Here is a 13,682-nt window from a genome sequence, read left to right as displayed (position 1 = left end):
TTCTTCTACCCCATATGGTCTCTCGTCTCTTCTTTTTTCTTTTTTCTTTTTGTTAGTGTGTGTGTGTGTGTGTGTGTGTGTGTGTGTGTGTTTCTGTGAGTGTGCCTGTGTCTGCCTGCGACTCTGTCTTTGTATTGGGATTTCTCTCCGTGCGTCTGCGTGGGCGCAGAATGTGAGGCCCTCCTCTCAGCCTCCGCGGTGTGTGAGTCGGCATCGCCACGGCGCATCTGCGTCTCTGCCTCTCTCTTTCTCCACGTATGTATGTATATATATATATGTTGCCGCCGGCGTCTCTGCCGGGCGCCTGTCGCGGCGAGCAAGCAAAAGCAACCAGAGCAAACACCACAGAACCCCGTGGGGACCCCCACCCACACACAACGAAAGGAGAAAAGGTAGAGTAAAAAGGAGCAGGGGACGAGGCGTAGCTGCGGGCGTTTACTGCACTGCCGCCGTTCTTGCGTGGAGGAAGGACTCGGCGTGGGGAGAGGTGTTCGTCGTGCCTCAGCAGGTCCTTTTCTATATTCCTCGCTTTTTCACACACACACATAGGGAGACACGGGTGCGTGTTCTGAGTTAGGATGGAGCCCAATGTGCTGTCCGTGCTGCAGCAGCTCACGTCAAACCCGCAACTCGTCGGCCAGTTGCAGAACCTGCTGACAGTCTTGTCACACGGCGAGCAGGACGCCACCGCGGGGCGGGCGATGGCGGCTAAAGCTGCAGCACCCACGCTGGGCGGAATGCCGTCACCGGGGCTTGCCTCCGCTCCATCGCCAGTGCCCGTGGCACAGCAGCAGCAGCAGCAGCAGGGCATGAGTGCGGCCGCGTGGCGTGGATCGGCGCAGACGGCATCCACCACACGCTCTGTGCGACATGGCGAGGCGAACAGCTCACAGCTCTCGCATAGGACTGCCGAGACGGCAACGGGCGACGGTGTCTCGCTGCAGCGGTACGAGAAACTGGTGGGGCGCTGCCGTCAGCTTGAGGAGGAGCTGGAGCAGAAAACGCGTGCGGCCGCCGATGCCTCGCAGCGTGTGGGTCAGCTGGAACGGGAGACGACGCGGCTGATGCGACGCGTGGAGCAGTTAGTGGCTGCCGTGGAGGGGCAGAAGCAGAAGTTAGATGAGACCGAGGCAAAGCACAGGCTTGAGCTTGCCGAGGCAGAGAACAGGCATGAGTTAGAGCTGCGGGCGAAGCTGGCCGCACATGAGGAGGCGCTGCGTCGACTGATGGAGGCGCAGCGGCTGGTGGCAACCGCGACGCAGTACGAGCAGACGGTGAGGCACGCCGCTGCGGGGCGTCAGGCGTCTGCCATCACCACCACCACCACCACCACCACCACGCCTGTGGGCAAGCGAGGCCCCAAGTCCCGCCCCGGCAGCTCCGCCAAGCAGCCGCTGCCGCAGGGCGAAGAAAGCGGCAACGAGCGGGAAACGGACGGGGACGAAAAGGCGGCGTTTCTTCCGCACGGCGGCGTGCCAGTGAAGCGGGAGCGGGAGCACGCAAACGTCTTCGCCCCCGCCACACGCCGCAAGAGGCAGACGCCCCGCACGCCGAGTCTGACGGCGGCCGATCGCGTCGCCTCCACGGCGGCCACCAGCACCGCCATCGCCACGTCGTACCCAAAGACCACGCCGCAGTCGGCAAAGGCGGAGCACGATTCTCCGCAGCTGCACTCTGCGGCAGCCGCCGCCTTTGCGGAGGATCACTATTCGAGGAAGCCGCGTCATCCGTCGAGCTCCACAGTGTCCCCCGGCCCCGCAACGAGTACCATCACGGAGGCCATGGCCCGTCACCACCACCATCAACAGCAGCAGCAGCGCGAGATCGTGCACAGTAGTGTGGAGTCTAGGTTCATTACACAGTACGGCGCGGCTGTGCTACCACCCACCCCCTCACTGCCCTCGCCGCCGCCGCCGCCGGTGCCTGGCTCTGCAACAACGAGTCTCGGGGCACTGAACCGCACCCCGCAGCAGCGAGGGTTGCCAAACGGCCAATTACAGCAGCAACGGCTGCGTAGTGGGCAGCGCAGCGGCACCTCCTCGGTAGTAGGTGGCCCGACTCGCTCACCTTCGCCGGTAAACCCAAAGCGTGGGGCAGAGCAGCCGCGCTGCTTCGTCGTAACCAGCCTTACAGAGGAGGAGCGTGCACGCGTCAAGGCGGCGGTTGCGGCGGTTGGGCAGCATGGAATTGTGGTGGAGAGCGAATACGAGGATCCGCCGCCGTTTACCGCGACGCACATCGTCGTACGCGGGCCGCCGCGTAGCATGAAGGCCTTGTGCGGTGTGGTGGGCTCAAAGTGGCTTGTGCAGCCGGAGTACATTTATGCCTCTCGCGATGCTGGTTTTTGGCTTGACGAGTACGAAGAGGGCGGGCTCCGTTGCTTTCCGCCCCCGCTGAAGTGTCAACGCTTTCTGCTCACCATGCCGGAGGGCATCGTGAAGGAGAAGCTGGAGCAGGTGATTGAGTACGGTGGGGGGGAGGTGGTGCGCCCGGCGCGTGATGGGCGGTCGTACGACCAGGGCGTCATCGTCATCGCCTCCGGGGACGACCTGCTGCGCTTTGCCACCCGGATAGAGTGAGGCGCTGCAGGGGGCGGGCGAGGGCGTGGGGCGTCCACCGGGCGGCAAGCGGGATCCCCACGCGCGGCGCCAGCCGTGCGCGCACGCATCGTACGGTTTTATAGAAGGCGAGGGGAAGCAGATGGCGCAGGTCAATGCAAAGAGCAAAAGCGGGAAGGATTGTTTTTTTTTCTTCTTTTTTTGGCAGGGCGTAGGGGCTCACGCAACTAGATAGATGGTCACGGGGAGTTGCAAGCGGGTGCGTAAGAGACGAAGGCGGGCAGTGCCTCGACGGCGTGCTTTTATTTTATTTTATTTTTCTCTTTTCTGCTCCTTCGTGTCGGTGTCTTGCGCCGGGCCCCTTCCGTCTTCCCCAACTGCTTGCGCCGCCGGCGGAAACGAGGTGTGTGTGTGTGTGTGTGTTTGTGTGTATTTGGCCCGCGACTTCGCCCCGCCACGTGTCCGCCGACTTGTGGTTTGTGTTTTCTTCATTTTCTGCTGCGCGTCGGGCGTCTCTGCCGACGGCGTGCGGGGATGCTGCGGGCACGCACAGCCGTATATATTTATATATGAGGAGGAGGAAAATGCATGCAATTTCTTGGGGGATTCCAACCGCAGGGCGGAGGCTGACGCGCGTGTGGGCCGTCCTGTTGAGCAACGTTTACTCTTTCTCTCGCTTCCTTCTCTCGCACGCGCGGCAGGCTCGGCCAGAGGCGTATGTCCGTCGCTGAGGAGCTCCGGCGGCTGCAACGTGCGGCGGACGTGAACGATGGCCACCTGCAGCGGCTGCAGAACGAGCTGCGGCTGCTCGACATCGCGCGGGAGGCAAAGCGCGCGTCCAGCAGACAACACACCGCACAGGCGCGGGCGGAGATACGTCGACTGGAGGCAAACATCGCCGCCATCGAGGGGCGCCGGCGCCCGGTCACCGCGGCTCACCTCGTGGCGTCGCCGCCGGTGACGCCGCCGGCACCGTCGCCCGCTGTGCCGCGGGGACGCCTGGAGGGCGCTGTGGCGGCTCTTGAGCGGCAGAGTGCGCAGCTGGCCAGGCTGCGGGCCCAGCGACAAGAACTCGAGGAGCTGCTGCGCCACGCCGTGGCGCACTACCCGCAGTACAAAATTACCGAGAACTTTGACGCCCAAAATGAGTTTGAACGTGCCGCGCTGGCGCGGGTCATGAATGCCGCATGACGGCATGGCAACCACCCACCCACGCAAGCACACACATATTATTTGTAGCTGCACGCCGATAGTGTCCGGCGGTAGGGGCCAATAAGAAGTGAAGAAGGCGATGCGGTTCAACTGTACGGGGTTGTCTTTCGCATCGGGGGGCGCATGCAGTTTCCTCCTCATCGTTGGCGCGTCTGCCCGCCCTTCTTCTGCTGCGTCTCTCCTCTCTTTCCAACCCACCCCCCACCCCGCTGCACCCGCAGCCTCATCTAGGTCCACACGACAGTAAGGAAGCAGCCAGTAGCAGCGCGTATTCGTGCCGCAGGCAGAAAACTTTTTTGATTTAGCTCCTTCGCGCGAAAAGGAAAACAAAGAGGAGGAGGAGAGGGGGGAGACAAGGCTGGAAGGCCGCTGACTTCATAGCATGCAGGGGTATCCGCAGCAGCAGCAGCAGTATTGCGGCTACGACGCGGCCGCTTCACAAGCGCAGCAGCAGCAGCAGCAGCAGTATGCCTATTCGCCGGCTGTGGGTAACGGGGACTACGGGTCGTACTATGCCCCCGCCAACGCCGGCGCCTCACAAGCTGCCGTGGCGTCTGGCGTTGGCGTTGGCGTTGGCGTTGGCGGGTACGGTGGTCAGTACATGCAACAAGGGCAGCAGCAGGCGTACCAGTACGAGCAACAACAGTATGCCTCAGGGATGAGTAAAACCGCGGATGTCGTTGCCTCCCCACTGGCCCCTCAAGTGGAGTCGCCCACGGCGTACGCCTATGCGGGCCCCGCCGCTGCCTTGGCGCCTGGGCATGACACGCCGAGCGCCGCGCCGAACGCCACAGACGATAACGGCCTGCGCTGGACGTGGAGCACCTATCCCAACACGTACCGGGACACCAAGCACGACCCTGTCTCCGTGGCGTCCATCACGCTGCCGGAGATGATCGTTCCGCTTGCCTGCATGTACACACCGCTGCGGCCGCTGGAAACCAGCCACTTCGTCCTCGGTGACCCCGCCGCGCGCGGCCAGCAGTGCCCGAACTGCGGCGCCTTTTGGAACAAGCACTGCCACCGTGAGGAGGGCAAGTTCTGGGTGTGTCTCTCGTGTCTGCGGCGCAATCCAATGCCGCCGAATTACAGCCCCGAGCACCCCGCACTGCATCATGACACCGTGGAGTACATTATCCCCTCCGCAGCACCCGCGACGGCGGGAGGGGCGGTGGACGCCAGCGCAAGGCACACCTACCCAACCTTCGTCTTTATCATTGACGCCTGTCTCCCGGTGGAGGAGCTCGAGGCCCTGAAGCAAAACATTCTGCGCTGCCTGAACTGGCTCCCTCCGCAGTCCCTCGTGGGGCTCATCTCGTTCGGGGCCCGCACCTCTGTGTGGGAGCTTGGAACCTCGACCTTGACGCGCTGCTACAGCCTGCGCGGCGAAAGGCAGTACGAGCCCGCCGAACTCTCGGCAATGCTGCAGGTGACGGATGCGATGCCGGTGCAAGGCCGCTTCCTGGCGCCGCTCGAAGACTGTGAGTTTGTGCTGACCACCTTGATTGAGGAGCTGCAGTGTGACGATAGTGTGACGCCCGGCAACAAGCGGCCGCTCCGCACCACCGGCACCGCCGTTAGCGTTGCAGTGAGGTTGTTAGAGTTGCTGTATGAGAAACCCGCCGCGAAGGCGGCAAAAGCGGCGGCTGCATCGTCCGCACCTGCCGTAAAGGCGGGGCGACTGCTGCTCTTTACAGGTGGCCCCTGCACCCGCGGTCCAGGAACAGTTGTGGGCATTGAGAAGGAAAAGATGATGCGCTTTCACCGCGACATTATTGACGGTGACACGCCATATTACGCCGACGCCTTCAACATGTACAAGGGCCTGCAGCAGCGCCTGTCAAACGTGCAGGCGAGCCTTGATGTCTTTGCCGAGAGCTTTGATCAGACGGGCATCCTAGAAATGCGGGAGGCGGTGAATCAAACAGGGGGTACTTTTATCTGCGGTGATATGTTTAACCACAAGATGTTTACCACGTCGTTTCAGCGATACTTTGACCGCTTTGACCCACGCGTGCGTGCGCTGGAGGCGCAGGGCGGGGCGGCGGCCGGCGCGGCGTTCTCCGTGCGCAGCGCCTTCGGCGTGAAGTTTGGGGTGCACACCTCCGTAGAAACTTTAGTGAGCGGCGTGCTGGGGCCATGCCTCGTGGATGAGCAGGCGAACAAGACGAGCCCGCACCGTGCGGCCTCCCCCATTCAAATTGGGGTGGGGGGCACGACGAACTGGTGCGTCAGCACCCTCGACGAGGCGGTTACGTACACCTTCCTTTTTGACACGGCCACGATGAGCAAGAAGGGCGGCGGGGACGCCGCCGGGGCAAAGGATCCGCGCAGCATTGAGGGCAGGCACCGCTTCTTGCAGTTCGTGGTGCGTTTCACCACCCCGCACGGGGAGTCGCGGGTGCGGGTGACGAGTGTCGTGCTGCACGTCGCGCCGTCGCTGCCGTCCATCGAGCCGCAGTACTTCGTGCAGCACGAGGCCTTTGACCAGACGTGCGCCGCCACCGTGCTGGCCCGCATGGTGGTGAGCATCCTGGAGAAGCACCCGAGCAAGTGGGATGACACCAAGCGGTGGCTGGACACCTTGTTGGTGCGCTTTGTGCGCCGCTACGGCAACTTCCGGCCGGGCATACCGGAGTCGCTGCGGTTGCACCCGTGCCTCTCGCTCTTTCCCTCCTTTCTCTTCAACCTGCGCCGGTCGGAGTACTTCATGGTGCTCAACATCTCCCCCGACGAGACGGCGTTCAAGCGGCACTGGCTGATGCGGGACCCCGTCGACAACTGCGTCCTCATGATTCAACCGGCACTGTACTCCTACGACATCGAGGCGCCGCAGGCGACGCCGGTGCCACTGGATAGCTGCAGCCTGCGCCCGGACAACATCCTCCTCATGGACGCGTACTTCAACATTCACATCATGTGGGGCACAACCATCTTTGCCTGGATACAGGCCAAGTACCAGGACGACCCCGAGTACCTCTACTTTGCACAGCTGCTGGAGAACGTGGAGAACGACGCAATAGGACTTCTGAGCACGCGATACCCGTACCCACGCTTTTCTCGCACAGACGCCAACGGCTCTGAGGCGCGGCACATCAAGACCCGGATGAACCCAACAGTGACACACCACAGCGGTGGCATTGGCGCTGCTGCCGCCACCGCTGCGGGTGACCAGTCGGACGTCATCTACACCGATGAGGCCTCCATTATGAAGTTCATGGAGTCGCTGAAGCAGGCCGTGGTCTCCCTCGGTAAAGACGGCAATGGTGCGGGTAACAACAGTATTGGTGTGCGTTGAGCCACCTACCGCGGTTCTCCTTCACCCATGCGCTGCTGTGCTTCTGTGTCTCTCTTCCGCGCAATTGCCCGCCCCACCGTGCATTCATGCGTCCACGCACACACACACACACACATTATATGTCTCGCTCTCGCCCTGAGTGTGAGTGTCCCATTCACCCCCTGTGCACGCGTCTCTTGTTTGGGCTGTTGTCGTTTTCTTCTTGAAGGCGTGCGTGAGCGCGCAGTCGTTTTCCTTTTTTTTTTCTTCTCTCTCACCCACGTCTCCCCCTCCCTTCCGGGTCGCTCGTTTCGTTGAAAACAAGCATTGCAGTTCGCTGGGTGACGCCTTGCCTTTTCATCTTGTTCCAGCGGCGGTGGGACGACACATTTTGCGGCCCTGTCGTGACGCTCCTCTCCTCGTCCCCTCCCACTCCCCTCTTCTGCTGCAGCTGCGGTCATATATACATATATACATATACCTTCGTGTATGCTGGCGTGGGCATGCGTCGGCTCCCACACTCGTGGACGCGCGGACACGACGGGGCTGCAGCGGGCAGAAGGAGTGACGGAAGGAGGTTAGACGTGGCGGCGGCGGAAGCAAACACGGAGAAAAGGAGCGACATGGCGGCCGTGAGGGGCGTGGGCGCGGTAAGGGAGGAGAAAGCGAGCAGCAGGAAAGAAGCGTGGTGTGACGAAGGAGAAGAAGGCGGGAGTGGGGAGTGGGAAGGCAAGCAACAGCCACAATAGCGAAAAGTAAATGAAAGAAACCTCCTGCACCCCGCCCTACCCACAAAAGAAGAAATGAAAGTAATACATATATATACATATATATATATAATGGAGGAAGCAGAAGCAGAAGAGAGGCAGTTGACACGAATGGACGTTATTTGGCGCCTTAACTTTCTGTGCGTGTGTTTGTGGGAGCATTCCGTTTGATTTATGGTAATGCTTATAACGCCTCCGTGCCGCACCTCCTCCTCCGGCGCCTCCCTCCACCTCTGTGCGTATGTGGTCGCCACATATGCGTGGATCCTTTTATCTCGCTTTATTTCCCTTGCCTCATACCTGGCTGTCGGGGTTGAGCCGCTGCGATTGCTACATAGACGCGCATAGTATGCACGCACACGTGTGCTGTGGCTTCTTTCTCCAAATGTTGCCTGCATTTCTGCCGAGGCGCTGCCGCCGCGGCGTGAGGAAGTCGAGGAAAGGAAGGAAAAAGGAAGCGAGCGACGCCAAAAGCGGCGGTAGAACGCAAAGCAATCGGTCACCACAAGGTGGCTCGCGGCAATGCTCGGGGGAGTCTGGCTGGTGGTTGTCGGCCTTCTTCGCTGCCTCTTTGAGGCTCTTTTGTTTCTCCCGCGCTACCTGCTGCTGGAGCGGCACGACCGCCGCAGTCCCATTTGGGGGGCGCGGGCGGAGGCGACGGTGTGGTTTGGCCCCACCGCCTGCCTGGACGTGCTGGGCTGCATTGAGTGCCTGAACTGCTTCGGCGGCGCGACCCGCGCCTTTTCTCCGCCGCAGTACAGGAAGGGCTCCACGAACACCGCCGCGGAGTCAGACGAGCATGAGGCCTCCACTGAGGAGGAGCGACTGAACTCCTTCAGCCTCTCTTCCCCGCTGAGTCCGCGGCAGACGCTGCTGGGGGCGGACGGCAACGGCAGCGAGGCGTCGACGGAGCAGAGCTGCGACGACTCCTCGGCGGCGGCGGCGGTGATGAACACCCTCTCCCGGTGGCTTCGCCGCACCTCCTCCCGCTTCACGCCGGACGAAAGGCTCAGGTGCGGCGAGGACGCCATGGCGGCGGCGATCTCGACGGGGGGCGACGCCCACATGTTGCAGGGCGTCTTCACCGGCGGCACGCCCTTCGTGCCGTACTCCCTCCTGCAGAGGGCCTGCGCGGAGGCGGACGCGCGCGAGGAACAAAACCAACGCAGCGACACGCCTCACATGAGGGAGTACTATCGGCGGCGGCGGCGACAGCTGCTGCGTGGGAGAGACGGCGGCACTTTGTCCTGCTGGTTTCCCGGTGGCACCGCGGGGGCGGCGTCCACACACGTCCCGTACCATACCCGCCCACGGAAGCCGCGCGCGAGAAGAGGCTTCATCCCTCCCTGGTACGCGGTGCACGCCAAGGCGCAGCTGCTGCTTTCTCTTCTTGACCCACTCTGGCGTATTCTGACGGAGTTGTTTTTCATGTCGTGCACGGGCGAGGCCCACAGCCGTCGCACTGGCGACGCCGAGGACCGGTCCCTTCGGGTTTCGTCAACGTCCGCCGCGTCCGTGCCCTGCGTGTTCACCAAGCCCCAACCCGGGCAAGGAGAGGTCCCTGACCCGGTGGAGGAGATCTGCTTCATGCCTGAGCAGGCTGCCAGGGAACTGTGGGCACGCGCCCACACAACACGGCAGGGGACGTTCGGCGAGGCGCCCGTGTCCTGTAGCTACGTGCCCACGCTGGCGCCGAAGAAGTCTTCTTTGCGGCGCAGCACCGCAGCCTCCCTCGAGGGCCCAACGCGGCTGGGCGTGGCGGAGGATGCCACGAGTCCGTATTCCCGCACATGCGCCAAGGTGAAGCCGGAAACTTCATTGGCGCAGGCGAAGGAGGTGCAAATGGAAGGACATGACAGTGCCCACACGGTGACTGCCGGCTCCGCGTGGGAGGCTCGTGTGACGAGTCTTCACTGGCTGCATGGATCGGCGCCGCCAGACGCGTCTGTCTCCCCCTCCGCGGTGATAGTGCTGCTCCTCTGTCCTTCCGTCGCGCAAGGAAATGAGCATGGGTGCGTGGCGCGGCGCCTGGGTGCCCTCTGTGCGGCTCTAACAACCATGTCCAAACTACGTCGCGAGGGCAGCTGCAGCAGTCGGCGTCGGGGTCCGCCTCAGACGCAGCTGGGGGCGGATTCCCCCGACAGCCCCAACGCGCCAGCCGACGCCGCGGACCCTCGCTTTGCTTCGTGGCATGCTGCGATCCCTGTCGCCGAGGCGTTTGTCTGCAAAGGCGGGGCGTCGCCTGACGCTGCCGCCGGTGCCGACGCATCCTTGTGCCGGGAGAGGGTGAACGTGACGGTGGAGGACATCGATCGGGTGCTCGCTCACTTAGGCAGGCTGCGAAGCGTCTCGCGACACCCCTCCCAAGACCGGAATGCGGCGATGAAGGGGGCACCGTCTCGCGACACGGAAGCGGCGGGTGGTGCCCCAACGCCCCTACACAGTCGCCCCGAGGTGCAGCCGCAGAGCGACGCGAAAGGCGGCGCCCGGAGTCTCTACGTCGTCGGGGTGGGCTGGTCGAACGCCAGCAGCCCGCTGCTGCAGTACGTCATGTCATACGGTGCACAGTCGCGGATGGACGGAGTCATTTGCATCAACCACTCCGCCTCCTCCAACTACGCGATTGTCCCAGAGACGGGCTCGAGCAGCAGCCGGCAACCGCAGCCACTGGGGCGGGAGAGGCATTGGTGTTCGAGGAAGCACACAACACCATTTCACAGCAACTTTCTCTCCGCCCCGGCCGGCGCCGTGCGACTTATGCTGCTCGCGGCACGGCTGCATCTCACAGCGGAGCACCTCGCTGAGCTGCGACAGCGGCGGCAGCGACAGCAGCAGCAGAAGACGGCAGGTAATGACTTGCCGGATATACACGACGTCGCCATTTGGGAATACTTGCGCCGCACAGTAGGCTCCGCCGTGTCTGGGAATTTCGGGCCCGAAGGTGGTGGGAATGATGCACCCCCGCCCCCTGCCAGCGCCTCCCCTTTCCCACTCCTCTCGCGGCGACCCTTGACGCCGGGGGAAGCCCCGTTGGCGGCGCTGCTGCGGGTGGAGGCGCAGGTTGATCAGGAGATGGGGAAGTGGTGGCTCGACGAGGTGCAGGCGGGTAACGAGGACGAGGAGGACGGCATGCACGGCAGGGGCCTCTCGTCACGGGGGAACCGCGGTGCCGCACCGCCGGTCTCGAGCGGGAGGTGGCACCCGTTGATGAGTCTGTCGGACTGGGACATGTTGCTGCAGAGCCGCGACGAGAAGTCGGCAGCCGCACTCATGGGCTTGGGGTTGCCCGGGCGCGGCGCGGACGGCGCCACGCAACCGGCGCCCCCCACGGCCACAACGGAGGCCGCCGATGAGGGTGTTTGCGGCGGGCATCGCGCGGCACCGCCCCCGCCGCCCGCGCACTGCGCCTCGCTGCTGTTCGAGATGGCGGGCGGGAGGCCGGCCCTTTTGCTGCCCGCCCGCCTCTCCTCCCCGCCCGCCCGGGGCCGCGGCACGGCGGCATGGACGGCGGCGCGCGACGCGTGCGGGCGTCCCTCCCCCTCCCCCTCCCCGGACTTGGCCATGGCAGCGCTCCGCTACCACTCCGCCAGCAGCGCCCACCTCGTATCCCTCATTCACGTACCAACGTTATTTGTGCACGCGCGCGACGATGAAATGGCGCCCCTCAGCACACTCCCCATGCGAGTCCTCGCGAAGAGCCCGTGCGTGGTCACCGTCCTGACACGTCGCGGCGGCTATGGCGTGTTTTTGGAGGGGATATCCACCCTGCACGCCTTGCCGCAACTCACGCTGCAGGAGCGCGAACGGGCACTGGACACCAACACGGCGTCAGACGGCGCTGCGAGTCGCATGCCGTCAAAGACACGGCAGTGGTTGCCGCGGTGGACACCTCGCAGAGGCGGAGGAACCGGAACAGCGCCTGCCACAGCGACACACGGCTCATGCTTTGCCCCATCCATCAATAGTGCCAACAGCAATAACCACAAGACGAAGACGGGGGTAAGAAATGAGGTAGAAACTGTTTTCGTGATTGAACACACCACGTGGCTAGAAAGACTCGTTGTGGAGTTCATCGCTGCTGCTCTCATTGTGTGAGCGCCGCATTGCCATCGGCGCCGCATCATATGCCCGTAACGCTAGTTCCTGACAGTGGAGAAGGGAGATACGTAACAAACGAAGCAGCAAAAAAAAAATCTCTGATGTGTGTGTATATATTATACATATGTGCGTCTATACACTTGTATATATTTCCCATCCATATAGTTATCCGTAAGTGAACGCCCGCGCACCAGCGTCTTATCAAGGTGCAAGCTGCTGCACTGCGCACATCTCTGATGTGTGTAGCGGCCGCTTCACCTTAAAAAAAAAAAACTGGTGCTCAGTGAAGGGCACGTACTAGTTCTGTATCCTCCCCCACCCCACCCCACTCCACTCCATTTTTTTCCTTCTTTCCGTTTTGCTTCCTAGCCGTGCTTTACTGCCCTGCCGCTGTGACGTGTGCCGGAATGTGTGTGCGTGTGTGTGTGGGGTGGGGGGGAGCTTGTGCTGGCGAGACGGGGGTGGCTGCGAGGCTCTGGCAGCACGTACCCATACGGCATGCACGACCAAATCCTCGACGCTCTCTCCCCGCCACGCCTTCGTGAAACACCACCGTCACCACACACACACACACCGAAAACAAAAACAAAACAAAAAAAGCAACGGTGGCGTCACGCAAGACCTGTCGTTGAGACACCTCCCACAACAAAGCGGCTCGCACAACTCATTTCACCTTTGGGGCAAACGACACATCTCCGTGCCTCTGTCTCACTTTCTATTTCTATTTTTCTCTGGGGGGGGGGATGGCCTGCGTGGATGCATACCTCAATTCATGACGCCCACAGCACAATCGCACCAGGACTCAAGTCGAAAAAGAGAAATACACAGCTTGACCTACGCAAAAAATGTCTTCTGCGTCCACCAACAGTGAGGAATCATCACTACTGCTGCACATGGCAGAGGAAGAACCATCACAGCCCGTACACTTGTCGCCACTAGTGATACTCAACATCTCACAGCACGCCACGAGGATGATGGAGGGCACCACCACAGAAGCGGCCGCGCCCACTCTCGGGCTTCTCCTTGGCCGCACGACAACTGACGGCGGAACAGAAATTGTCTATTCATTTGAGGCAGTCAGCCACGCGACGGCCACCACAGCAGCGTGGGGCGTGGACTGGCAGGCGGTCAAGCGCAAGATTGAGATCATTGCGGAGGTGCTCACCGACCTCGTGATAGTGGGGTGGTACGGGACGGGAAGGACAAAGGCAGACGTAATGAGGTGCTGCGGCGTCATGCACGGGGCGCCCTGCGAAATATTTGACGGTGCCATTCACGGGGCGACGTTGGCGCTGCTGGCGGACTGCGCCCCGCCCCCGGCGCTCGCCGCCCTCCCGTTGCGCCTCTTTGAGGCAACCGTCCTGTGCGACGACGACCCCCGCACGGCCGAGGCGGATGAGGGGCGGTGGGGGCGGGCGGCCGCTCCACGACCCAGCGGCCTCAACTATGGCTCCGAAGCGTCGCCCCGTGCCACGGGCCGCAGCAGCCGAATAGTTTGCCCTGTCGCAGGCGCACCGCGTCTGACGGTGTGCCTAAGACGCACACGGTTCTCTGTGGGATCTGACGCCGTGGCGCAAATAGGAGCTGGCGCGGCCATTGACGCCATCGGCACAGGCAGCGAGAGCGCTGCCCGAGGGACGGGAACGGTGCCCTCCGGCCTGCGACGCGTCGGGCACTCCCTGCGGCGGCTGAGGCGGCGCGTTGCGTTGGCCGTGGAGTACCTGGGTGCTGTCGAGTCCGGGCGGCTTGTGCGGCCAGCCCCCGAGGTCC

At 62.8% G+C, this 13,682-nt stretch overlaps 5 protein-coding genes across 5 annotated transcripts in view, besides 7 other annotated features; all 5 read left to right on the top strand.

Annotated features, from left to right (window-relative positions):
- Nucleotides 1-55: 55 nt before the first annotated feature.
- Nucleotides 56-91: a microsatellite.
- Nucleotides 92-578: 487 nt separating this feature from the next.
- Nucleotides 579-2,579, top strand: Tco025E_03704 (putative leucine-rich repeat protein; the record flags this gene model as incomplete). The annotated part of the gene is made up of 1 exon (XM_029370622.1): nt 579-2,579. One exon carries the CDS (start codon nt 579-581, stop codon nt 2,577-2,579), a length of 2,001 nt encoding a protein of 666 aa, XP_029229290.1.
- A 382-nt stretch (nt 2,580-2,961) lies between these two features.
- Nucleotides 2,962-2,989: a microsatellite.
- A 286-nt stretch (nt 2,990-3,275) lies between these two features.
- Nucleotides 3,276-3,749, top strand: Tco025E_03703 (uncharacterized protein; the record flags this gene model as incomplete). Its single annotated transcript, XM_029370621.1, has 1 exon — nt 3,276-3,749. One exon carries the CDS (start codon nt 3,276-3,278, stop codon nt 3,747-3,749), a length of 474 nt encoding a protein of 157 aa, XP_029229289.1.
- A 403-nt stretch (nt 3,750-4,152) lies between these two features.
- On the top strand, nt 4,153-7,068 carry Tco025E_03702 (putative protein transport protein Sec23; the record flags this gene model as incomplete). Its single annotated transcript, XM_029370620.1, has 1 exon — nt 4,153-7,068. The coding sequence occupies one exon, from the start codon at nt 4,153-4,155 to the stop codon at nt 7,066-7,068; it is 2,916 nt and encodes a 971-aa protein (XP_029229288.1).
- A 93-nt stretch (nt 7,069-7,161) lies between these two features.
- Nucleotides 7,162-7,183: a microsatellite.
- Nucleotides 7,184-7,457: 274 nt separating this feature from the next.
- Nucleotides 7,458-7,487: a sequence feature (G-rich).
- A 372-nt stretch (nt 7,488-7,859) lies between these two features.
- Nucleotides 7,860-7,886: a microsatellite.
- Nucleotides 7,887-8,336: 450 nt separating this feature from the next.
- Tco025E_03701 (putative phospholipid-transporting ATPase 1-like protein) lies at nt 8,337-11,909 on the top strand (the record flags this gene model as incomplete). The annotated part of the gene is made up of 1 exon (XM_029370619.1): nt 8,337-11,909. The coding sequence occupies one exon, from the start codon at nt 8,337-8,339 to the stop codon at nt 11,907-11,909; it is 3,573 nt and encodes a 1,190-aa protein (XP_029229287.1).
- A 411-nt stretch (nt 11,910-12,320) lies between these two features.
- Nucleotides 12,321-12,340: a microsatellite.
- Nucleotides 12,341-12,488: 148 nt separating this feature from the next.
- Nucleotides 12,489-12,515: a microsatellite.
- Nucleotides 12,516-12,757: 242 nt separating this feature from the next.
- The window catches only part of Tco025E_03700 (COP9 signalosome complex subunit 6), a gene marked incomplete at both ends in the record, with an annotated part of 1,002 nt that continues 77 nt past the window's right edge, over nt 12,758-13,682 (top strand). Inside the window, one exon of the mRNA XM_029370618.1 lies at nt 12,758-13,682. This exon is cut by the window's right edge and continues 77 nt beyond it. Coding sequence (XP_029229286.1) covers nt 12,758-13,682 — 925 coding nt within the window.

The sequence above is a fragment of the Trypanosoma conorhini genome (assembly GCF_003719485.1).
Source record: "Trypanosoma conorhini strain 025E chromosome Unknown Tco_14.4_contig_00172, whole genome shotgun sequence".
NCBI lineage: Eukaryota > Euglenozoa > Kinetoplastea > Trypanosomatida > Trypanosomatidae > Trypanosoma > Trypanosoma conorhini.
This window is presented reverse-complemented; position numbering and strand designations above follow the sequence as displayed.